At 43.5% G+C, this 24,641-nt stretch overlaps 3 protein-coding genes across 3 annotated transcripts; 1 reads left to right on the top strand and 2 right to left on the bottom strand.

Moving 5' to 3' along the window:
• Positions 1-297: 297 nt before the first annotated feature.
• On the bottom strand, positions 298-11,635 carry LOC142564085 (protein AMN1 homolog). Its single transcript, XM_075674927.1, has 5 exons — positions 11,479-11,635; positions 7,748-7,880; positions 4,374-4,518; positions 1,889-2,106; positions 298-406 (listed from the first exon to the last, which is right to left on the bottom strand). The coding sequence occupies exons 1-5, from the start codon at positions 11,523-11,525 to the stop codon at positions 341-343; spliced, it is 609 nt and encodes a 202-aa protein (XP_075531042.1). The 5' UTR covers positions 11,526-11,635; the 3' UTR covers positions 298-340.
• A 160-nt stretch (positions 11,636-11,795) lies between these two features.
• Positions 11,796-14,480, top strand: LOC142564083 (transmembrane protein 138). The gene is made up of 4 exons (XM_075674925.1): positions 11,796-11,956; positions 12,032-12,203; positions 12,615-12,705; positions 14,346-14,480. Exons 1-4 carry the CDS (start codon positions 11,832-11,834, stop codon positions 14,471-14,473), a joined length of 516 nt encoding a protein of 171 aa, XP_075531040.1. The 5' UTR covers positions 11,796-11,831; the 3' UTR covers positions 14,474-14,480.
• A 25-nt stretch (positions 14,481-14,505) lies between these two features.
• On the bottom strand, positions 14,506-24,567 carry LOC142564084 (NADH dehydrogenase [ubiquinone] 1 beta subcomplex subunit 2, mitochondrial-like). The gene is made up of 3 exons (XM_075674926.1): positions 24,376-24,567; positions 15,790-15,919; positions 14,506-14,673 (listed from the first exon to the last, which is right to left on the bottom strand). Exons 1-3 carry the CDS (start codon positions 24,465-24,467, stop codon positions 14,599-14,601), a joined length of 297 nt encoding a protein of 98 aa, XP_075531041.1. The 5' UTR covers positions 24,468-24,567; the 3' UTR covers positions 14,506-14,598.
• Between the last annotated feature and the right edge of the window lie 74 nt (positions 24,568-24,641).

Raw genomic sequence — 24,641 nt, 5'->3', positions numbered from 1 at the left:
TCAAAAGCCAAAATGGCGGTTGGAGCGCGTTGCCTACTTTAGTCCAGGCGGGTTCAGGGCGCTAAGTTGTGACGTATCATGCGGGAACGTTTTCACAGCTACTACGTAACAGCGGGGTTCCTTATACATTGGATCCTATGGAAGCTATGCCAGGACCGGATGAAAACGACGTAGCAGCCGGGAAAACGCAGCAGTGAGGAACGTAACAGCGGGGTTCTACTGTATTGCCTTCAAAGCCACAAGCTAGCCAAGCAGTTTAAAAAACTCAAATTTTCTCTGCTCATCATCCCCAAAAGCTTTGCACAAAACAGCCCACTCTGGCAACACCGGTCATGAGCTGTCAACTTGCCTCTAAGATGGCACTGCAGGGACCTTTGACCAAGGCATCCAAACCATGAGAGGTTATCTGCAGTAGGCAAAGATAATCCCTTTCAAATAACACCGCAAAGGATTCCTTCAAACATGCAGCGCATTTTGCGAGACCTAAGCAAAGCAACGTCTCTTACCACCACCAGACATATTCGGTACACTGTGGGTGAAAATCCGAATACTCCAAGGTTAGCACGAGAGATTGACTTTGAAAGCGACACAAGAGGAGGCACAGGTTGTGCACATGCCTCGGCAACATGCAGAGCCGCTAGCACAATTGTCCAGAGAGTATAAATGTGCATTGCAGTGCGAGAAAAATTATTTGCAGCTGCAGCTGACGAGCTCACAATAAAAGATATACTGCATGCCAATGCAGGTGCGTGAGTGTACGAGCGAGACCAAAAGGAGTGTCTCGCCTGAAACCTAATATCCACGACTACAATCAATACCTCTGATAGACAGCGTGCCACTCACATGCTTCAAACAAATGTACTGGCCGCTTGTACTGCATCATACATTTACGACGTTTGACGTCTCAAGTTAGCAGCATGATCTATGAAGGGCACTGTAGTGAAGGGGCTAACAATTTCGAGGCTGGGTCCAGTGCGCATACACAAATATGCAAGAAAAATGGGGCTACAACTGCCGCTGTGGCTGAACTGGTAAAGCATCACACCCGTCTAGTGGAGGTTATGGGCGTGGCTCCCACTGGCGGCAAGTTGTCATCTCTCGTGCTTTCTTTTCCCTATTCACCATTACTTCTACATTTTAAATAAAGAAACACAGTCATATATTCCCTATGCATTTCTTGGCTTCATATAGTGAAGGACAACAGCATTTAAGTAAACAAAGGAAGCTGCACAAAGCAAGCCAAAACATGCTAACGCTTTTTCTATGCACACACACACAGAAAAGTTAGTTAAAGGATACAAACGAGTAAATCGGGAGTCACTAAGTATATTGCAACAGGTCAATAATGAAAGCTAGAAGTTACGTGAAACACGTCAAGACAAGCTGAGGTTGGTATTATTACTGCACACAAAAAACGTTGGTCAAAGAAGAAATATCAGCAAATGAATTAGCCTATGCCTCCAGTAACCACACGTATCCACAGAAATTTGCTACAGTTGAGACTCCTTATGATAAAGTTGCACCCGAAACAAAAGATACCTTTGTTATATCTGATACTATTTGTTATACCGGAACATACCGAGAGATACCCCATCCCCGAAAGATAACCTACCCCTGACCAAGCTCCCAGCTTTAAAAGATTGAAAGTCACCCACCTGAAAGTTACCCAGCACACTTCAAGTTAGCCCACTTCTCATTTTGACTGTTTTTTCCTGAATTTAGGTAGGTTATCTCTCGGGATTTTACAGTAAGCAGATACTCGTCACATGCTGCTGATATCAGCAATAAGCATTTTAGGCTTCTTTATTTGTCTGATAATCTGCTATATCCATGTTCATTATATCAAAATTTGACTGTACAAGGAAACGAAATGAACTGCACAACTGACCTGAGTTGCAGAGAAGTCAACGGATTTCAAAAAATGGCAGTTCTGCCCCAGCGCATTGAGGCCATCATCACCTAGGTTCACACACCCATTCAGTTTAACAACTGTGAGGTGTTTGTTCTGCTTTGCAACAGTTGTGAGGACAGCATCCGTGACCGCATCGAGCCCACTCAATTCAAGCCACTCCAGCTCGTGAAAACACTTGACAGTTTCTAAGAGACCTGAAACATCAAACAGGCACAACCTTCAATACATACTCCTGTGAGTGCTATGCCTATGTCTTTGCCATTTAATAAAGTTGTGCTCTCGATATAGTGAGAGTTAGGGCCCCTTAAGATCACGAAAGAACAGCAATAAACTGGTTCACACTAATAAAGTTTTTCTTGTATTCGTCCATTTGCATTCACATGGCAGGAACATAGCTGGAACACAGTTTAAAGATGCTCTGTGGTTTCTGAGATAACTAATAATTAACTTCTAGAGTTTGCTGAAACAATAAAAAAGCCTATTTAAGAGAAAATTGTTATAAAAGTTTGCGTGGACACTAAAATGCATAAGGAGTGCAGTGCTAGAAGACATCTTAATCAAACCTATACTAATTGAACCTTATTTTACAGTAAAATGAATTTGACCTGCTAATAGAAATAAAAATTTCTAGAGCTGAAAATGACAAATCTCACAGCATTGCAAGTCCCATACGTTTAGCCTTCGTGCTCTCAAAAGGAAGCATAGTATCCAGATATATGAGGGCAGCTTTGATAACTAAGGTAAATTTCCAAGACATGGCGGATTATTTCAGGTTGTAGTACATGCATAGATAGCAACAGTCTTTGAAGTGAATTGTACCAAGCTGTCACCTGAAATGATGCTCAGTTTCTGCTCAGCATCTGTTTCAGGTGGAAAGCATGAACAAAGAAGAATTCTCTGTCCATACAGTGATGAAGCATTTATTTTTAAAAGAACTGGACAGTGGTGTTGGTTAAAGCTGAGTTGCATGAAGTTCACTAGGCCTCTGCACAAATGTTTGTGAACTGTGTATTTTGGTTTAACGAATTCGAACATCGCCAGACGTCAACAAAGGATAAACTGTGCCCAGAGCGTACCCTTGGGGTCTTTGCATCAGAAATGCTTGGAAAAATTAATCACATCGTGATGAAAGATCACCTAATGAATATTTGTCGCATACACAGCTCAGACTGTAGGAATTCTTATAGTGCATGATATTCCACAGGAGAAACTGGAGTGAAAAAAAAAAAACTGTGTTATGATGGGTGCCACGATTGTTGACCATGGACCACAAGACTGCGGACGTTTCATAAAGAATCTGTTCCTGTACAAGTGCAATTCACAAGAATTTTATCATTCATTTGTGACTGTGGACGAGACATGGATACACCATTACAGACCCAAGCCGCTACAGTAGTCATAACAGTGGTCAGCACCTGGTGAAAATGCCCTGAAAAAGGCGAAAGCCGTTTTGGCAGTCAGAAGGGTAGCGGTCATTGTTTTTCGGGGTCAACAATATGTCATTTTCATCGACTTTTTACGAAATGATGAAAATGTAAAAGTAGAATATTATGCAACGCTTTTCAATGGCTTGGACGATGAGTTACACAGAAAAAAGACATGATTGGCTAAAAAAAAAAGTTTTCTTTTACCAAGACAAAGTTCACACCTCTGCAGTTATAGAGGCTGAATTTCATGAATAAGGGTTTAAATTGGCACCCCATCCTACCCATTTTTTTGTGTTTGTCTCCTGGCTACTTTTCTTTTTCCAAACCCCTAGATTTGGCGCGGGGACAAGAAGTATTCATCAGATAAGGAAGTCATTGCTGCTGTGGAGTATATTCAAGGCCTCAAGGCTAACAACTTTTCTGATGAGGGGAGACAATTGCAACGCCACTGGAGCAAATGTGGGAAGCTCCAAGAGGACTACGTTGAGAAATACTAAGAAATTTTGTGGAAGAAGACTCAATTGCTTTTTTTTTTACCTTGCTTATTGAACAACTCACACATTGCTTCAGCAAACTAGCCAAGTGTCCTAAAACTAGCAAAGTGCGTTCGCGGGCTAGTTGGTGCGAATCCGTAAATACTTTGTTTAGCGCCATAAATAAATACCTTGTGTCCTGTCACCTTTCCTGTGTCCGCTGTTTTGCGCTAAACAAAGTATTTATGGGTCTTAAAACTATGTCTCGAGAAAATTAGAAAAAGTGATTGAGAAAAACTTTATAAACAAATAAACAATGAAGAATAGTAGGATATTTACGTTGACGGCACTCAAATAAGGCCCAAGCATAGTCACACTAGGTGTCTGCACCCATGTGCTGTTGCTTGACGTTTCATGTGCTCCCATCCTGTTGGAGTGTACTTTCCAGATTATTATGGCGCCACTTACAACAAAGTCATGATGGCATCGTTAGAACAAAGGTTTACAGTAGTGCCACACATGATAACAGTGCAACAATGACAGGTTAATGGTTTACCCAACTCATTTCGCACAGAGTGTCATCCAAAGGCCATGAAGAGGAGAGAGTCAGCTTTTTGAGCATGGTGCATCGTCTAAGGTGAATGACTGCGCCTTCTGTAATCAGGCTCTGAGACAAGTCGGCTTCAAGAGACCTGGCATGCAGGACCTGCATGCAGAGCAACAGAGAGTGGAGCAAGACGGCAACAGTTCACAGTTTTAGAAAAGTCAAGCGTGCTTTTTCACATTGTAATGTGGAATAAGTCGCTGCAACCCGCTGCAGATTGCCATACAGTTGAACATTTTTGAGAGTAATTGGTTCGGTGTACCTTGCAGCTTTCATACACTTGCGGACAACTTTCTGTGGCTATGAAGGGAAAGCTACGGGGGCAGAGCTTCTGCACACATGTTACTGCGCCAAGTAGTCCGCCAGCATTCGACACTGCTTTTGGCCACTCAGAACAGACGCTGAATCGGTGCAGCTTCCACTGGCAATGGTTTCGCATTTGCCCACACGCGGAAGGGAAAAGCTGCAGAATAAGCAAGCTTTTGCATTCAGTGGTGGGTTTTGTCTTATTTAACTGTTGCTAATAAGTGGTTATCTTTTCTCTTCCCCAGCTTAAGCTAATGTGGATGAAAACACAGAACTCCTTTCAGAAGTGCTCTCACTTCTGCATGCCTTGACTCCGTAGCTTTCCCTTCATAGCCACGGAAAGTTGTCAGCAAGTATAGTGGACACACAGCGTATTTACTGGATGTGTAAGTCACACATGTACCGTACTCTCTTTTTTGCTGTAAATTCTCGTACTGGCATCATAGCATCATATATTACATATTGAGGCTAATCTGGTGGTCCTCTATTTCTTTGTATATCTATTACCTGGAATGCCCACCCTAATTAATGCCCGTACGGTGCCGCAGGGTTTCGGTAATAAAATAAATACGGTAATTTCAAAGGCATCATGGTGTTACAGTTTGTGTTGCCATCAAGAGATGGCGCCACTGCAAATAAAAATTGCTTTCGGTTGGTGACAGGCTTGGAGCACGTATTGTTGTGTCGCACAGCCCCGAGAGGAATGAAAAGGACAACACAAATGCAGGCTATCGCCAGAGAGGTAGCAGAGTGATATAAAGGAAAAAAAAGCACAGAGAATATGTGTGCAAGCTCATGGGCGGGCAGCACCAACCTGTCACTCAACCCACGAAGATTTTGCCAGGCAGCTATGCCAGACAAAAGGAAATGACACCGTCTTTCAAGACATGAACGAAACTGAAATTTTACAAAATAAACTCTTTACAGACAGCATTCATTGCTAATACTGTAATTCGAGCACAAAAAATCAGATGCACAAGCGGCACAATCACGAACGCCCACTACACTCATGGACAACTTGCTGTGGCTACGAAGGTAAAACTACGGACGCATGGCCGCTGCACGTGTCACCGCGCCAAGTAGTCCGGCAGCATTTGACAGTGCTTTTGGTAGCTCGGAACAGACACTGCATCAACGTAGCTCCCACGTGTGACAGTTTCACGTTTCCTCAGACACGGAAGGGAGAAGCCGCAAAATAAGTAAACCTTTAGACTCAGCGGTGTCTTCTATCTTATTTAACTGTTGCTAATAAGGTGTTTATGTTCTCCCTTCTCCAGCCTAATGTGGATTAAAATGCGAGAATATATTCAGAAACACTTTCAATTGTGTGTTTTGCCTCCATAGCTTTCCCTTCATGGCCACAAAAAGTTGTCCGTGTGTATGGCAACGTGTTTACTAGCAACTAATGAAATGAGTGCTCATTAGCATTGTTTACCTAACTATATTGAGAAACTTCACTGCAATGGCTTACAAGACACACAACAGGGGCACAAACATAAGCCTTTGCAACGCTGCCTCCCAATAATACTATTAAGCTCCAAATGAAGCCTTAAGTGACGTCTAAGTCAATTGAAAAGTTCTTGTGAGACACATTTTGTGTTCATGAGCAAGAGCATAATAATGTCACCAGTGCTGAAGTTAGAATTTAAATTAAATTCTGGGGTTTCACGGGCCGAAACCACTATATGATTATGAAGCATGCCATAGTGGGGGACTCCAGATTAATTCTGACCACCTCGGGTTGTTTAACGCACACCCAATGCACGGTACGGGGGCATTTTTGGCATTTCACTGCCATCAAAATTTGGCCGGCACGACCAGGATTTGATCCCATGCCCTCAGGCTTAGCAGCACAATGTCAAAGCCACACCACGGCGAGTAGTGCTGCAGCGGACACTGGTGATTCTTTAAGGGGGGAGGCTGCGCTTAAGTACCGAAAATTGGCCTTCGAACCTTATTTTCAGTTCAGCCATCTTTTGCCTTTCTCAAACCCTTCTTTTCTGTACGATTTTATACGTCTGGTTCCAATAAAGGTGCTTTGAAAATGTTTTTCCACAATTTCTCAAAACCACAATTTTGACACGAGTGCAAATTTGGAGAGATTACAGTCTCTGTTCTATTTTAGCTATTGTAATTTTTCTTTCTTAACCTAAAAGAAAAATGCATGGAGTGTGCACTAAGTCCAATTTTAGTGTAATACTTTTCTCAGTAAATATTTTTCATGAGTCATATGTTTCATATGTCAAAACAGTATTTTTTTTCAGGTAACCTTGATGGGCTCTTACTCTAGTTGAAATGAGCTTAGGACATTTGTTTATACCTTGGCGCACACTTTCGACATTTTACATTTCTATGTCCTAACCACGGTGTTCATCTTTTTTTTTATCTAGGTGCCAGTTTTTCTTGGAAAAAAAGAACCCATTGTTTGCAGTACATCAGGTACTATTTGTCCTAGGCCAAAAATAATTAAAATATTGAAATTAGCGCATCAAAATAAACAGGGCGTACAAATTTGGTTAAGATCCATCGATGAATAAAAAAAGATGGCTTTCGAGTGTGGCACTCCCCACCTTAAGCTAAACACACTTAAATAGGTGGATGTATTAATCTGCACCTATTAGATGGCTTTCTTTCTTCACTGCCTTAATAAGCTCAAGTTAACTACGAATATGATGGCATACTTGTCAAAGCTAATTGGCACGTATGTATGTGGCACTCCAATGTTGACAATGTAAACACAGATGTGCAATTCTCATGATTTTAACTGCGAAGACAAATTTCTTCAGAAAATATTCTTATATTGCACATAATGTAAGAACAGGGGTACAAGTAGCTTGAAGACCTGAAGAAATAGTAAGACATGCAGATGCATCATCTCATGTTAAAGGTGCAGGATAACTTGAGCCCACAAAATGAATAGCGTGGGCCTTTTGCTTTAAAAAAAAAAAAAAACGATTTCTTTCCGATTCCATGTTTCATTTAAGGTATGCAAGAAGTTTGGCATTTAAATTGTTTATATACGTACCAATGGCACAAGATGGTCGGTAATTGACTGTCGCCTCAGCAGCCGTGCATAATAATAATCGGCAAGGGCCGGTGGCAGTACGAGATGCTGAACCCATTCCGCTTCTGAGCAGTCAGTAAGAGCATCCAGGCACCTGCCAAATGGGTAACACAATATGTACGATTTACAGCTCCCGTGTGTGGTTACATGCTTTGTTCCATGACAGGAAAATATAACACTCTTAATTTTCCAGTTGGACCATCAAATAAACGGTGCTTAATCGCTGAATAACCAGTGACAAGCGATGCTTCCTACTGAAAGCAATATAAAGTTCTAGTGTTATCCGTACGTTACCGTCTGAAAGTGGCTTGATTTTGGAAATCCTTCAAATTCTTTCCAAGCAGTTTTTTATTCTCAGTAAAAGATAACTTCAAGAGTCCCGGACATAATCGGCCAATATAAATATTCTTCATCAGCGTACTTTACAATTACTGCAGAATGAAGGTCTCTCCCAGTTACCTCCAACTGTCTATGCCCGTCTTTTGATATCAATAAGTAATGCAAATTCTGCTGGACTGCTTTACATCTAGCGGTGCAATTATGTAGTGCCAGAGACTTAGTACTTATGTTTCCTTTCAAAATGTTGCTTCTGTAGCCAAAGTAAAGGCAAATGCATGCAATGAAGGACCCCCCCCTCCCGTCCCCCCCAAACATCTCTCAAAAAAGAAAAAGCCTCTTTTCCAGTGTGCTGACGGTGTCAAGCATAGCAACAGAATGCTAGCTTGGGCTGGTTGGTGCATGACAAAGCCAAATAAAATAAAAGCTAAAGACGTTAATAGTCAACGCTTTGTCTATTTCTTTCTGTCTGTCCCATAACTAGCCCTGTTATTTGGTTTAACCCTTCCAGATGCTGTACACACAGTTGTGTACACCAAAATAATGCATCAACAGCAAGAGCACCAATGAAAGTAATGATATTAAAACATGTTGCATACACCTTGAAAAAGTTTTGATTAGAATTGAGCTGCAACTTTGAATAACATGTGCAGAATGCTTTAGTAAAACGAGTGGGAAAGTAGATGGTTGGGTGTTCTTGCTCTGCGTAAGTATGTTGTTGAATGTATAGCAGATTCATTACTTTCAGTGTTTTTAACAGTCTTGCAACAGGCACAGTTTTCAAATGTCTGGATAAGTGCTTTTCAAGCCTGCTTGGCACAAAACAGTTGACATTCTTATATTTGATGTTCGTGTAGTGAGTTTTCACACCGAGCCCACATTCTGAAAGCTTGACAAAACTCACTAAAGAATTGAAAATTCATTATCTATTGCACAACTGTACGTTTCTGATGATCCTGAAGATGCAAGAAATGCGGTGAAGAAGTGGGCATGACTACGGACGGAATTCGGTGACAGTGTAATTTGGAGTCGACACAAGTGTGAACGAGGGTGACCGTTAGAGAGTGCGAGCATACGTACGTCAGGTGGTACTGGTGAGTGGATGCACACGTGAGCATGAGTTGGCGCCGGTAAATGTAAATGATTGTTGTGCTTGCATGCCCGTGGTGCGTGTGCACCACGGGCATGCACCACTGTGACATGCGAACACAGTGCGAGACAGCATGCCGGTGGTGGTGCCTGCTGGGGTGCTCGGGAGCTGATGCCGCTTCTGATAATCGCTGGGAAGATGGCGATTGACACGGCAATGGAATTCAGCCTCCATGTCGGGTTTCTGGGAGCAGTGCGAGAGAGTACATGTTCTGTGGAAGTAATCCTGAGCGAGTATCCAGTTATTCTGCTGACCTGAAGAGTCAAGTGATCTTGCCATGACAATGTGCGGGCTTTTGCAACATCACTCCGTTTATGTGCAGCTTTGCCTTTGTCAAGCAGCTTAATTCAATGTCTACACCATTTGCTACAACCAAGTTGCTCTCATAAATTGGGCTGATGTTTGTCAGATTCCCACGAGATCAGATTGCCAAGAATTCTGAAGACTTTTATTGCCTCCGAAATTGTTCATACATTGCAAGTAAAGGCTCTCGAGTGTGCTATCTATATTACTCCTCCCTAGCCAGTTGCAATTGATTGAGCTATATATGGATCCCCTGTCATTCGATTGCCAAGAGTATAACAAGTTAGATCTTTGGCACACAGGATTTTATTGACGGTAATGTGGGAACCACACTAGGCAACAAACAATCTCGGTTTTTGGAGTCAACAGCTAGCGTCTTGCGTCTTAGTGATAACAGTTCCACAGGTCACTGCACGTTAAATTCGCATTTGCTAGGATTTCATTTTAGATGTTATATGTAACTTGCTGTCTATGATCAGTGAAAAATGGTGATGTTGTATGCTAGAAACGTAGCTACTCAATTAGCTACATAACCTGTTGCAAGGGACGTATTCTCGGTCGATAACTTTCGGCGGCACTATTTCTTTCATGTGAAGTAGTGCTCAACCAGTCAAGACCATCCCAGAATACGTCCTGATACTATAGTCGTATGCCTCTACAATGAAATAACCTGTATAACGAAGGATTGATTGTGTCCTGGCCTAATTCCTGTCTTCTATATGTTGTGAATGCCTCTAAAACGAAGAACACTACAATGAATTTACCGGTACAATAAACGAATTAAGGTGTCTCCAACCCCACCCCCTCATTTGTTGCTTTACAACGAACGTAGCGGTGCTGCTACTGCCCTCTACAGACATCGCCATGATGCGCTAGCAACGCCTGTAATGAGCGTGCCGATATCAGAAGTAGTCCTGCTGCACTGTTCCAGGAACCACTTAACTCGCACACTTCTTGTCACGCATCAGTGCCTGCGACGGTTGACAAATACGTTGCAGTTGATGACGACATGAAAGTGTAATCGTGACTGATGACCAGCGACATACGTCCTCAAAGCCACCTAAAGCGGGAAGGACGCGAATGTCAACAAAGTGAACAGTGATGAAGATCCTACAAAGCTAACCAAGAATTTCGATGGAAAGGAATGCGACAGCTGCATTCAATGATCCGCAGTTTTACTTGGTGTAGTTCCTGCGTTTCGCTACAGAACATGCTCTGAACCTAGGTGCAATAAAATTGGCACCAGTTGCACACTTTTTCATACAAAGTGCACGCGCACGCACGCACGCACACACACACACGCACGCACGCACGCACGCACGCACACACGCGCGCACACACACACACACACACAAAATATCGACTTATTAGTATTTCTCTTGAATTCATATTAGTTTTCTTTTTGCTGAACGTGCTCAGCCTATTCTACAGTATGCGGTACGGTGCTCGACCTTCACAATGAAGTGACCTGTACAACGAAGGATTTTAAAACTACCAAGCACCTCAATCGGGGGCGTATTCTTTGACGGTCACTTTTGGAGATACCACTTTCAGTGCGCGCTTATTGTCTGGTTGAGCAAAACCTGTTGAGCTGATTGAGCACTGCGTCACCAGAAGTGGGTAGTCTTTGGGAAAGTGATCGTTCAAGAATATGCCCCATATGACCAACGACGCTCAATCGTCACAAAACACAAGTCCAGAGCGATCTCCACGGCCCCTTTAACGAATGTATTTCTAACTTCTGTTTGTTCGGCAATCTTGCTAATGAAAGCGCGTCCCTATCTCTGGAGAAAACACCATTACTTCTCTCGTTCATGCAATTTTCAGACGTTGCCGTCACTCGCCAGATGAATGCTCGTGCCGAAAACGAGTTGCACCCGTCATTTCTGGAAGATCGACGTACATATCTTTCAGGAGATGAACTTCACCGAAGCGTCGTAGAATATTCATTTCGCTACGCAATACTATCTTCGCTGGAACGCCATTCGCAACTACGACGCAGACCACAACAAATGCCACAAGACAAACACACGGACGCGTTCATATTAGACAGGATCGCACTCGTAAGTGCAGCACAAGAAATGCAAACAAAGCATAATTATAATAATTGTATTTATAGATAAATTGAGTATATTAGCATTTTTGTTTACATTCATATTGTTCTTGTCAATATAACAATAACTGCGGTCCTGTTAACTGCGCGGTCGCATAGCAACCGCTTGTAAACACGCGTGGCGTCGGCGCTATTTCGTAAACATGAGGTGCGACCGCTTCAGATTAGTGATAGTGTTTCAATTAGTGCTTTTGGCCGTCGACGTAGCGCTCAACGTTTTGTCAGACCTCCGCAGGGGTTCGCCAGTTACGCTGCTACTGCTTTTCATGTAAGAGTTGGCAGTACTTCTCGACTTTAGGAGCTTTCCAGACATCTGATTGTCTTTTTTGTTTTGTTGTTTCAGCATTCAAGATTTCTGCATTGTGTCTAGCCTGCTGGTCATGTGTCTCACAATTTTCAATACCTATGCCTTCCAAGTCGGGGAGTTTAGAGAGGTCGCCGCGACCTTCAAGACGCCGGTCGCCGTCAACCTCGTCTACTTGGCTCTGTCGCTGGCACTACACGTGTGGTCGATGGCGAGTCAATTGAGCTTACTTCTGTCGCACTGCTAAATATACGCGCCGCGCTGCAAAGACAAAGGCGCGTTTCATTTTACTAGCATTCTCGTTCCTTAGACATAGTGGATTGGTGGGGTCATACCGATACTAGAGGACAGTAAGTGTAATTGTCAAAGTATTTTAACGAGGTTCATAACGTGGGCCAATCTTCAAGAGGGGACAGTGCAACAACAAAGCACTTACGCCTCATAGAATTTTTTCTATACTGATTTCCAGTAGTGTTGCCTGGCTACAAAATCAGTGTTGTGGGGTAATACAGATAGACAATTTTTAGTTAAGCAGCTTTGGCTGGGCAACTTCCAGATTTAATGAACATCATCTGTACTGCGAAGCCAAGACAATTTTTCTTTATTTCTCTACCTCTCCCAGGAAATGGTTGAAGATGGGTCATCCAAGCAGCTGCAGCTTTCATGGCAAACCACAGCTGCTGATGTCACATTGTTCACGCTTCAGAGATTCGGTAAACCTCATGTTTCTACCATGTCAGGTGACCTGTAACTTAGAATCGTGACGGACTGACAAACTAGTTGGTGACTTTGAGAACTACAGATAGTGATTGGGCAGAAATTTAAATGCAGGACAAAGCAACATGCAATGAAGACAAGCGTTGTAACTTAGGAACGTGACGAGCTGGGCTAGTTGGTGACTTTCCACAGTGCTTGTCGCATGTTACTTTGTCCCGTGTCTTGCATTTGCATTGTTACACAAGTGTCACTTGTAAATATGAATCTACAAATCAGTCTTGGCAGGTGATCACATACACAAAATTAAGTTTTTTGATAAAAAATGCCTAAATACCAACAAGCCTCCCAAAACCATTGTGACTTTGCAAAAAAATTGAAATTGCAATCCACTAATGACAAGCAGAAATGGTCACAAAGTCTCTTTAGATGTAATGCCCAAGGTCACAGATCACACCTACAGCACCTGCTGAAATGTTGCGGATACCGTATTGCATTGCGACACGTTCAACAATGTTGCAGTGGTGATGGCAGCTGCAAAGTAGCATTTGTCAACATTTAACCATGATGCTGCAGCGTTTCCAAGCAACACGCAGGCAATGCTGCAGCTTGACGTTGTAGCAACATTGCTTTATGTGCAATGATAGCATGGTTTTAAGGGGTAACGCTGCCAAGTCTCAGTCTTTCAATTTACACGTGAAAGAGATGTGCATTCCAGTACTCAAAGCATGATCAAATGCTATCGTTTCTTCTGGTCGCATTTGTACGACATTTTACATATGTTATGGCATAAGTACTGTTTTGAGCTAGTTAGTATAGAATAGCGAGCCGTTATAGCTTAATACTGGTACTGTGTTTGTCTATAAGGTAGGTGCATGTTTCGTCTAAAACAGCAGCTGGATAAATTGGTGGCTTGTTGGGATCATGTTTACCACGTCACTACAGCTTGCAGCGAAACCAGCTTTTCTGCAAAGTTAACAAAAATATACTTACACTAGATTGTTTTTTGCTACTGTTAACATTTTACAGATGTTGAAGAAACACTTAAACAACCTCCGTGCACTTAGCTAAATTAACTAAAAAAGTTGAGTAAGCTAGTTTTCTGGTGCAGCATGCACAAATACTAGGACATAAATGTTGCTACACCGAATGAGTTTCTGTAAAACTAGTATGCAAGTATTTGCTCGATCAAATATCACAGACTTTTAGTGCTACCTAAATGCAACAACATCAAAATCTAAAGGCAAATCTGGTGCCAGTGTGCAGGCAAGTTTGTTGAAGGGCACTGCGACCCGTGGGAAAGCAGATATGCGAAGTTTCTGTACTTGTATGCAACATAGCTTCATCTAACAGCCATGACACTGCAAAATATTGTTTTCTTGCAGTAAAGTCTCGCTCTTCGTATTCTCGTCATGCATTTATGTATGCTTGAACATATAAATAGTAAACAAAATTGTACATATGCACTTATGCACTTTCTTTGCAAGAGGCAACTGACTTGGATGGCGTTTGTTTAATAAAGGCAGCCCTCGTAACAGTTATCGGCATTCCACGCATGCGAAAGAACCACGGCATCGAGTTTTCCTCGAGATTATTGCAAGTAAGTCGGCGTCAAATATGTTCCCGATTTCTTTTCTAGCCGGGGTGTGGCACTACTACTTCTACAAGAAGACCGCTCTGCTCATGGCCGACGATCGACTGTACCATCCGAGCGACTGGCCTCCCACGACAAAGTGCCTCGAAGTCACGGCAGAGCAGCCAACGTGACGTCGGCACATTCGCACAGAGATGCAAAAGTCTTGGAACATTGAAACAATAGTTTTTAATCCTGTTCTATGTCATCAACTGGTGCAGCTGTTGGTGGGAGAAAAACCTAAGGCAGAGGCGGCAGTCTATGCATCGTCATCCGGAGGGATGCCAAGCTCTGCGTCCGTGAACGTGCTCGCCGATGGCCGAAGGAAGTGACCCTGAAAGGACAATGTCAATGTCAGATGGCATCCAACATCATTAGCGAAAAACCTGGAAAGCCTTAACTTTTCCTACACTTCCGTATGTTGGCTGCCCCGCCAGGCTGGCAGTACTCTTTCAAGAGGCAGCATTGTTATTAGCTTGCATTAATGCTGGTGATGCAAAACTATCGATAGCAGCCATGCCAAGCTTAAGGTTTGAAACAAACCCTACAGTAGAAGCCCAAATGTACTAAACTCTGATTTGAAATACTACAAGAAATTGCTTTAGTATTTAAGATGTGGAGAGCTTATTAAAATATTTCACAGCTATTGTTCTGTAAAAGTGCTGTAGACAGGCACACTTCTCTATATTCATAGCCAGCATGATCTACATCACAGACGGAAATATTCATGATCTTTATTCATGAAATATTCAAAACCAGTGGCCAAAAATATAGCTGCCGTTATACAGGGGCTCAGAGAAGTGGGTGGTGCTGCTACAGGTATGCGTCCAAAAAATATGGCACAGTAAATTGCTTAGTGACTGTGTTTGTATTTCTTTTTAAACAGACCCTGCCCTAAGCTTACGCAAATGACAAAAAGAAAAGTAAAACCACTCGTGCCTACACGGTAATTGTAAACAAGCGCTAAAATTAGGGAATTTTACGATAATGTTGTAACACATCATAAAAGTTTGTAGCTGTGTGATAGTATCAATAGTTTTCTTTTTGAAAACTATTAGTAGAGTAAAACAGGGCTATCGATACTATTGTGATAGTTCGCTATTGACAGTGTATTCAACAGTTTTGCAATTCTTGGCTAATGATAGTGCCAGAAATTTTTATACCAAGCCATCAGTAACACTCGGTTAATGCAAATGGGAACAGAAAAGCATTGCCAAGATTATGTTGCGGTGTCTACATGTGGTACGTCATGTAATTTTACATTATCAATGGCGCCCTATCAATACTATTATTGATAGTTCTGCATCACTAGTCAGAGCTCATGCAGGAGTCATAACCATAACTGCTGCAAATTACTGGGCAGATTCAAACAAAATCTGCTGCATTCAAATGTTCGAAAGCCCAGCCCAAGATCAAAGGGTCCCAGTAGACGCACAACTACTGCACGCACCGTGATGTGTTCATAATCCGTGAACACATGGTAGAAGAACCACCACCATGCCACACCCATGATGACTTCCGCCATCTTAACATCCAGCGGATCAGGCTCGACTCCCTGACGGTAGTACCACTTGCCGTGGCTACAAAAGACAAAAGTGAACAAAGGAGTCAGATTGATTGCCAGCAACATTCTTGACTAGTGCAACATACGAGAGAGAAAGAGGGGCAAGTGATGTGCTTTTAATGCAAGCACAAACACAGAAACGCCTATACAAGAGTTCCCGTTACACTCTCAAGAGGAAGCTTTAGCTCTGGGGCTTCCATCTAAATACATAAGAAAAGAGAAATCCTTTTTCTCGGCAACCACTGCACTAAATTTGATGGGGCTTGTTGCATTTAAAAGAAAAAGTTTAAATCTAGTGACCATTGGCAGCAAATTCTTTTTATTTAGACCGTCAACATTTTAATAAAAATTGTTGAATATTGCAAATTTTCAGAAAATGGAACTACAATGTTTACAACTCGGCAATGCAAAACGATATCGCAATTCTGTAAATTTTCTGAAGTGGACACAACTGATGCATCATATATGGCTCTAAAATAGACCAGTAATATGCGAGTACGTCTTTTGCAAAACCCTTTTAAGGAATGTAACAAATTCACGTAAAATGTAAATTGATAAATCAAATCTGTCTGCTTTGAATTCTCTAACAGATGCAGTTCACAAAACTGCAGTATCTGTTCTTAGTGCAGAGCTACGAATTCATAAACTTCATGCTTCCATTTTTTTCAAACTTACCAATACTTTGAAACTCTCCTTAATAAATTCGAGCCCTAGATGAAAATTCCACTTCCAACGGTCACTAGAATTTAATATTCTCTCTCAAATGCAAGAAATTTCATTAAAATTGGCCCAGTAGTTATCTCAGAAAGGTGTTTGTGCATTTTACATGCATTTGAATAGGCAGCGTTAGAGTTGGGCCCAAGCTAAAGCTTCCTCTTAAGCAGAAGTTTTCCCAAGAGGTTGAAACTTCAATCACCTTCAGAAGGAGCTTCGAGAAACTCCCTTTCAGGAAGAGTTCGGAATGCGTGCGCTTGAGTGGAAGCATTAAGCCAAAAAACCCCGCAAAGGACTTTCTCCTACACCCTTAACCCTTTAACGACAGCACGTACAAATACGTAAAAAAAAAAAAATAATTTCTACCTGAATGTGCAAAACGCATCGAGAGGAAGACAAATCGAAAAAAGAAAGAAAATACTTTGTGGAAGCTTTTTCAGCAACAGGGGGCAAACCCCATGCAGAAAACTAAGTGGCCTTCATCACAAGCCACCTATGGCTTCGTTCAGGATTTGTACCGAGAGCTCTAGTCATATGTGAACTACAGTGCACATTTCATTTGCTTTAAATCACGTGTGAAGACACTGCAGCCCGGGATCTTGTGTCAGTCTGTCTCCTCTGACCACGCTTTCAACAGAAAGCAAGTCACGTGCCAAACTTTTTCCTCATCCTGCGTTCTTGCTCTAACCCAACAAATGACGCTTGCCAGCTGTCATTCAGTGTTGGCCTAAGACATTTAGCCAGAAGCTTTGTACTGAATAGCGAAACTCTGTAAGAACCAATTTTTTTTTCCTAGTATGTCACATGCACGCAACACTTGTCAATAAAGGGTTAAATGGGAGTTCCTTTCCCTGAAAATGTGGACGTCCCTTTCAAGGAACTCCCAAAACGCATAAGAATTTCGTGCTGCGGTGTGTATAGGTGGCTTCACCAATGTTCCGGGCAACTTATAGAGCTTCCCACATGATGGTTTCGTTTTGTTGGCTGATGAAAGCAGCAGACCAGCTTCTTTCCCCTTGTTGCAGTTGCTGTGACACAAAAGCATGCCAGTATTCCTGTCTACTTCTTATTATGTCTTCTTATTAGTCTTCTTTTTATGTATGCGTAGGTGAGATTATTTTGGCCACTTCACATGTTTCTGCATAAGGCAACCTACCTTGCATGACATACGGTGCTCACAGAATGAAACGTGACAGGGAGAATTCAATAGAGCCCTGCATATGTGCAAAGTACTCGAGAGTACCATACCACGTCGCTAGGAATTTGATCACCAAAGGTAACCCAGACTCCATTCTAAGTGTACGTGCCAAAATTATGTTGATGCAACATGAACTGCAGCCGGTGGAAATGAAAGCATACGCATTAGTTAGCACTAAATCGGTGCACTTAATTCTGTGAGCACTGTACATAAACGTACATAAACGTACATAAATGTACATAAACGGCCCGCTGGGTAGCCAGCAGGGCTCAGTCTTGGTTAACCTCCTTGACTTTCATTTATTTTCTCTCTTTTCCTTATCTGTACTGCTTGAACTGTCTTACATTGGCATGGACCTCCAGCCAACTAGTGTGCGTTTGCTAAGGATTCAAATGCATGTTGTACACGCTCCAGTCGCAAAATAAACATACTCAACTCAACCAACCAATTTTCTAACACACCGTGCCCTTCTATGTACTTTCCTTCACACAATCTTATCTAACTGCCAGTTGGCACTTCTGCCAACAAGAAATCTTGTCTATGAGGCATTTCCACATTTCGTGAGTTAAATGCCAAAAGCAGTGAGATGTGTGTCCTCTGAGGAGCTACGCAAGGACAACGCTGAAGGTATGCAACACAAATGTTTCTTTGCAATCACGATGCAAGCAGTTCATTTATAAGCGTCACGAAAGGCATGGCCTGCGCATCACGACACTGCAAGTCGGTATGAACCAATTCAAACAACCAATTTTAACACGTGTAACTGCCATTCCATGTGTTAGAATTGATACCGGGCGTCTCACTGGCTGTGCGAGCAATTTGTTGAAAAGTTGGCATGTTGAATCGAACCACCATTCTCAACAGACTGTAGTTACCGCAGGACAAAAATTGAGTCTGCCGGAAAGAAAGCTCTCCAATTACTTATGCCTTGTGCTGACGTCCTTTCAACTTCCGCTAGATGTTGCCACTCTTTCTTCCAACGTCACACTCGTTTTCTTTTTTACTGCAACAGCAGTTGGGAGCTCAAGACAGGGCATGCTCTGTCCATCTGTACAGGCCTTTGCACTGTGGCATTCCTTGCAGTGTTCGTGTTCCGTGCATAATTTATTTAAAAGTAAACATCTTTGACAGAAGTCTGTCTGGCTGGGTAGGAAATACTGGAAGCGAAAACTGCTCCAGCCAAGGTTAAGAAGCTCCAGACTTTTTGAAACGTTTTTCTCAGCTAATACCCCAGATTGAGACAGGCACCTTTAGTCACACGTCGAGAGAGTGCCGCTTTTGGTTGCGCTCTGCTAGACATTAAAGGAGACTATAATTTACAATTTATGGCAGCATCAATCAGTAAATCAGGGAGAACATTCTATATATTTTAATTTGGGCAATTATTACCAAATAACAATGTCAACTGCCATAAGGCAGGACGAGATGGCACTGCATCCGACGCTCTAGCGTCTTTCTGCCCGTTTGGAAGTGCCGGCAAAGCATCAGCGCCTAAAAACGTGACGACTACCATTGGCAGAGGAAGAATGAGAGTTCCCGCAAGCAGGGACGCTTAACACATTTGAAATCATGAAACTGGCTTCAGAATTAGTGCCGACCATGCATGGGCCAATTTTAAAGACAAAGTCTTTTTAGTGAGTTAATACTACTTCTCCGTAGCCCCTTTCTTATCGTGGGTGGATCCCGGAGATAGTGCAACCTAAAGGACATGTTTTTTGCCACAAGTTAAAACACACACGAAAGGAAGACACATAAAGACCCCCGTGACGACACGTGAAAGGAAGGAAGACACATAAAGCCGCCCGTGTTGTCTTTATGCGTCTTCCTTTTGTGTGTGTTTTAACTTGCGGCAAAAATATGTCTTTTAGCAAGCACCAACTACGCCAACAAGCAGTTCTGTTGCAACATAGTGAAACCTATAGATGTGGGCTAATATGTGCTACTGGGTATATGCCCCTCGAACTATTGGTCACCGTGATGTCCAGAAGATTATATATATATACACACACACACACACACACACACACATACATATGTATGTATTTAGTAAATAAACATAAAATTGTCCGACAGCAGGATTCAAACACAGGACCCCTAGCATCGCAGCCTGATGCTCTGACCATTAGACCACGAGTGCTGCCCCAGCAGGTGGAATAGAACACCCTTAAGCATTTCCCATGAGCAAGTCAGCGCACTGAGGGCCTCGGCGCATTGTATTGCAATAGCAATTTTATGACCACTCCATGCGATCATTCGTCGTAAATTATTACAAATAAAACACTCATTTCTTCAGTTTTAGGAACTTCTCTGACGAACATTATTCACATCGACTGCATGCTTTCCCTTTGCATGGGAGTTTGAACGCCAGGTGGCGAAATATGTCCAGGCGTTTTCGTGCTCAAATCGCACAGACTGGTGCACAGAAGCGGCTGTATTCTAAGACCTCAAGTTGGATGGCTTCGCTTGCTGAAACAAATCGTAACACAGCTATGCAGACCCTGCCAGCTTGTACCATTGTTTTCCCATGTGCAGTAACCATGGTATTACCAGCTGGCGCGCAGTTTCCACAGCGAAGCACTGCGTCCCTCACACCGCACAAACATGCCTCCGCATGTTAATCGTCAGAACACCAGCCAAGAAGCTCCTGTGAAATGTTATTGCAGCGAATCAAGGAGGGCCTGCATACATGTCAAGGCCACTCTCTGGTCTACACACAGGAACAACACCCTGCTGTGAACGCGACGCAAGCTGCAGATCAACACTTGGGGCGTGCCCATGTGGCGCTGCAAAAGCACATGGTTGAGGCAAAGTGACAACGCCTTCAAAACCCTGCAGTTCAACAATGTGAAGCAGATGTATACATTGTGCCCACCATGAGCATGTTGCAGCAAAGGAATGCGAGGCCGACGAAAGGCAACAGTAGAAAGCACCCAGTAGTTCTAGCCAATGATGCTCACAGTCATAGAGTTCTTTCTGTCCATGTGTATCCGCATGTCACACCGTGCGTTTTTACTTAGCCAGCTTACGTGTACAGTAATTCATACTGTGACTAAAGCCACGAGCCTAACTTCATGTAATATTCTAACATACTTCATAACACAATATTGTGACATATTTCATTAACATATTACTCTAACAATAAATGTAAAGGACGGCACATCGTGTAAGCTCGCCTGAACAGACATTCATGTGTTCTTGGCCTGCTGGGGAATCAATATTACCTGCATGGTACCTATGGACATAAAAGCAGTGGCGTAGTAATAGGGGGGGGGGGGGGTGCATGGGCCCCGGGTGCCAGTTGAGGGTTGGGGGGGTTCGTGTCATATATGTCTGAAGACCCCCCTCTTTCCGCAGGCTTGAATGGACGTAAATGGTAAAGAATGCTCCGGTAACCAGCAGGCTGAGCTCATGTACCCAGTGTACCAGATGTGTAGTGTCGCGGAATTGTCGGCTGCAGCTTCATCAACATCCTACTTAATAATTGCACGAATGTGCGGGGTAAAAAATTTAATTTGCTAAGTGGTTGCTAAATGGCTCGCCTTAGCAGAATGTTTCATGTGCAGTGCGCTCAGGTGATGTGCTCATGCTTGAAGCGAGCATCGCCAAACACAGTATGGTGATGTGGTTCTTGGGTCCCCCTTCCATTCAGTCCACACTACCTTAAAATAGCACATATTGGGCTTCTTAGATTTTCCACTTCTGGCTACCCGCGGGCTGCCAGAGCCAGCCAGAGCGTCTTCGTTTTTCTCGGGTTGCTCCACCCACCGTGCGACGCACTTCCGCCGGGCGTTCGTTTTGCTCGGGCTGGACAGTTCTGGCTACCTGCGGGCTACCAGAACCTGCCACGACAATTTTGGTCTGGCTGCTCTCTGAAAGTTCTCTGGCTAGCAGACGACTAAAAGAGGCGATGTGCGCTCGCCGCCATCTTTGCGAGGACTTCACGGATTGCAACGCGGGCGCTTGAGGACTTACATTTACCTCGCTCAGCCAACTGTCTACGGTCCTCTTCGGATTTCCTTACTTCTAGCGTTACCTTTTTAGGTGCTAACGCTCCGTTCCGCATGGCAAAGCGGTGTGATACAAGCCGTGGTGAACTGTTTGAAGTCTTTGTGTGTGTGTCCCCTGATTGCTTCTTCGCGGCAGTGAACAGCGCGCCGCGCTCTCATGCGTGCATGTTATCCGCATTGTGTGCCACGCAAGTTGTAGACGCTCATTCATACATTGCGGTACATTTTGGGTTCTTTCTCTGGTGGCGTCCCTTTTCACATATCTCGTGTATGTATATCATCTCCTTTCTCTGCAGTTAGCGAAGGCTTTGCAGCTAGCCCGTGTTCGCTCCGTCTCTCCGTCGTATGCTTAGGCGGCAGCTCGAAACCGATATGTGTTCGAAATGCAGGCCGTTGATCTAAGAATACACTGATTGCACTCGGTGCATTAGACACACGTATATTGGCTTATTGCTCTCATGATTGCGACCAATGTTGTTTTTCGTGTGAAATGTTTCGCTGGTCACACGCGACATGCATTTTCATGCGCCAGCCGCATCCCCAGCTCCTTAGGGTCAAAATGAGAAGCACCATCAGCCACAACAAACTTTCTGAAATCGAAGCCCAAACAGGTCGGCACGAAATTTTACGCGTATGAGACGTACCCGGTAACCTGCTTTTTCATTTCTTGTGATGACACAGCGCCAACTTATCAATGTCGCCGGTGGGCGACGTATTGCTGCGAGCAGGGATCCTCCAGCTATTGCTTTCGAGTATACAATCACGACTTCGCGTCTTGTCATCCGCCACGTCGGAGGCCATCGGTTGCGCTGCGCAAGGCGAGGTTGGCCCAGTACGCGTCCTGTGCCGAGTTGCGCGAAATCGCGTGAAAGTGATCGGATTCCTGAATGCAACTATATATTTTCAAGCTGACAACACAGAAATGGGCCGACTACGCCGAGCACGCACCGGCCTCGCCGGGCGCTGCCATGCTGGTAGCATGTTTACATTTGGCCAGATGACCGGCGTTCGATTTTGCAAACTTCAGGTAGGTTCGGGTTATCTTGGGATCCCAGCCCACGTGACTTCCTGTCAGAACCGGAACTAGCTGGCTGACATCTGGCTGCCAGAACTCCAAAAATCGAAGAGGCCCATTAAATAACTCCTTAATTGGCAATTATAGAGGAAACATTAGCTCTTGGGTCCCTCTTCCATTCAGTCCACCCTGTCTTGAAATAGCATATATTAAATAACTGCTTAATTATCAATTACAGAGGAAACATTACAATTCGGGAATCGGAGACCCAAAGTGATATTATTAACTCAACAAGAACTTCTCTAAACAAATCATCTAAGGTGCTAGAGCCTGCAGTACTTTGGCACTGCGGGCGGCCCAGATGGCAGTACCAAAAGTAATATGAAATAGTGCACCAGTGATGTTGATCTGTCTAGCCACTCCATTGCGAGTGCAGACCAAGAGTAGCACATGCTCTAGCTGTCACGGGCTTAATCACAGCCTTCTCTCTTTTTTTTTTGCATGGTGATGCCAGGAATCGATGCGAAGTGTGCTCTATTCCATTCCTAACATTGTGGCGGCACCGCAGCGCGGATAATGACGTTTACCAATAGCAGCACATAAAGGTTTTATGGATCAGATGGAAGAGAATTCATAATTGTCATAGCATTGACGCCCACAAAACAGGGAAGCAGGCGCCATTTTCTAATAGGGTGGGGAGACCAGCGTCAGTGACATGCTATTTCATTTTTGGTTGGGTTTAGGGCTGCCCACAGCCAAAATACTGCATGTCGTAGTACCTACGATTTTTGTGGAGTTGATGTTGGGCAATATATGAATGTCAGGCTCCAATTTTACAAGCGCAATCTTGCCTCTAAAATCTCGAATGAAAACTTTATTAAAACATTTCTGCTACTTGTAATCTATATTTTCCACTATATCTGTAGTGGCTGCCAAGCCTTACAGTCTGACAGCAGATGTGAGGATGCGTTTATCAGAAGTTATCAGTGCAGCACTCTGTGTTATTTGGTGAAGAAAATAAAACTGCGTGTATGCCTGCTACATTCGCGATCTGAGGGAACGAAAGCGAAGGGGGGGGGGGGGGGGGGGGGCTATGGGCCCGGGGTGCCAGGCGACCTAGCTATGCCACAGCGTAAAAGGCTGGTGAAGAAGTTCACGTATACGGAAAAATATGAACGAAGGTGCAACCTCATACATGATTGTGCACGATGTGTCATTAAAATGTAACAGCATCTGCGTATTCAACGCACAATTACGGTGCCAACAGGGTTCTTGGCTAATTCGTAAGGTGATTCATAAAGAAAAAGAACTGAAGGTAGAAACCAAGTGAGAATCAAAGAAGCTCTTTCCAAACAGGCGTGAAAACACCAGGAAAACACACACACACACACAAATGCAGTTTACATTTAACATCGTAGACACCGAATAATACGATGTTGTGCATTTTAGGCACTTTCAGAACAACCGGGTAGCACCGCGTGAACAAGCTTGCCAGAGAAAGTTCGGACACATCGCTTCGTTCAAGAAAGTAAACTTACTCGCCGCTCTGTCTTATGCTCGTGCGAGTCACAGGAATGATGCGAGATCGGGCCGATCGGACGACGGCTGTTCTAATTAAAGTGCCGATCATTTTTAAATTATTGAAATAGAAAAATTCGCATTAATTTGACCTTCCACTACACACACAAGCGCAGCGCTGCGGCAACAGCCGTGGCCTTTTAACGACTAGGCCTGCACTTAGCTTGACATAGTACGACAAGTTGTAGCGCTAATTCCTGGCATTTTTTTTTTCACGTACAGAACA

Source organism: Dermacentor variabilis, chromosome 11, assembly GCF_050947875.1.
Source record: "Dermacentor variabilis isolate Ectoservices chromosome 11, ASM5094787v1, whole genome shotgun sequence".
NCBI lineage: Eukaryota > Metazoa > Arthropoda > Arachnida > Ixodida > Ixodidae > Dermacentor > Dermacentor variabilis.
Note: the sequence above shows the minus strand (reverse complement) of the source record. Positions and strands in the feature narration are given on the sequence as shown.

Excerpts from the sequence above, each read along its gene's own strand:
- LOC142564084 (XM_075674926.1), bottom strand. The coding sequence starts at position 24,467 with ATGATCGGCACTTTAATTAGAACAGCCGTCGTCCGATCGGCCCGATCT. Across the intron at positions 15,920-24,375 it reads AGCATAAGACAGAGCGGCGA|CCACGGCAAGTGGTACTACC; the intron begins GTAAGTTTACTT and ends TGTCTTTTGTAG. Across the intron at positions 14,674-15,789 it reads CGGATTATGAACACATCACG|GGTCACTTCCTTCGGCCATC; the intron begins GTGCGTGCAGTA and ends TTGTCCTTTCAG.
- LOC142564085 (XM_075674927.1), bottom strand. The coding sequence starts at position 11,525 with ATGAATATTCTACGACGCTTCGGTGAAGTTCATCTCCTGAAAGATAT. Across the intron at positions 4,519-7,747 it reads CCGACCATCTTGTGCCATTG|GTCCTGCATGCCAGGTCTCT; the intron begins GTACGTATATAA and ends CTCTGCATGCAG. Across the intron at positions 2,107-4,373 it reads TGACACTCTGTGCGAAATGA|GTCTCTTAGAAACTGTCAAG; the intron begins GTTGGGTAAACC and ends TTGATGTTTCAG.
- LOC142564083 (XM_075674925.1), top strand. The coding sequence starts at position 11,832 with ATGAGGTGCGACCGCTTCAGATTAGTGATAGTGTTTCAATTAGTGCTT. Across the intron at positions 11,957-12,031 it reads ACGCTGCTACTGCTTTTCAT|CATTCAAGATTTCTGCATTG; the intron begins GTAAGAGTTGGC and ends TTGTTGTTTCAG. Across the intron at positions 12,706-14,345 it reads GTTCACGCTTCAGAGATTCG|CCGGGGTGTGGCACTACTAC; the intron begins GTAAACCTCATG and ends TTTCTTTTCTAG.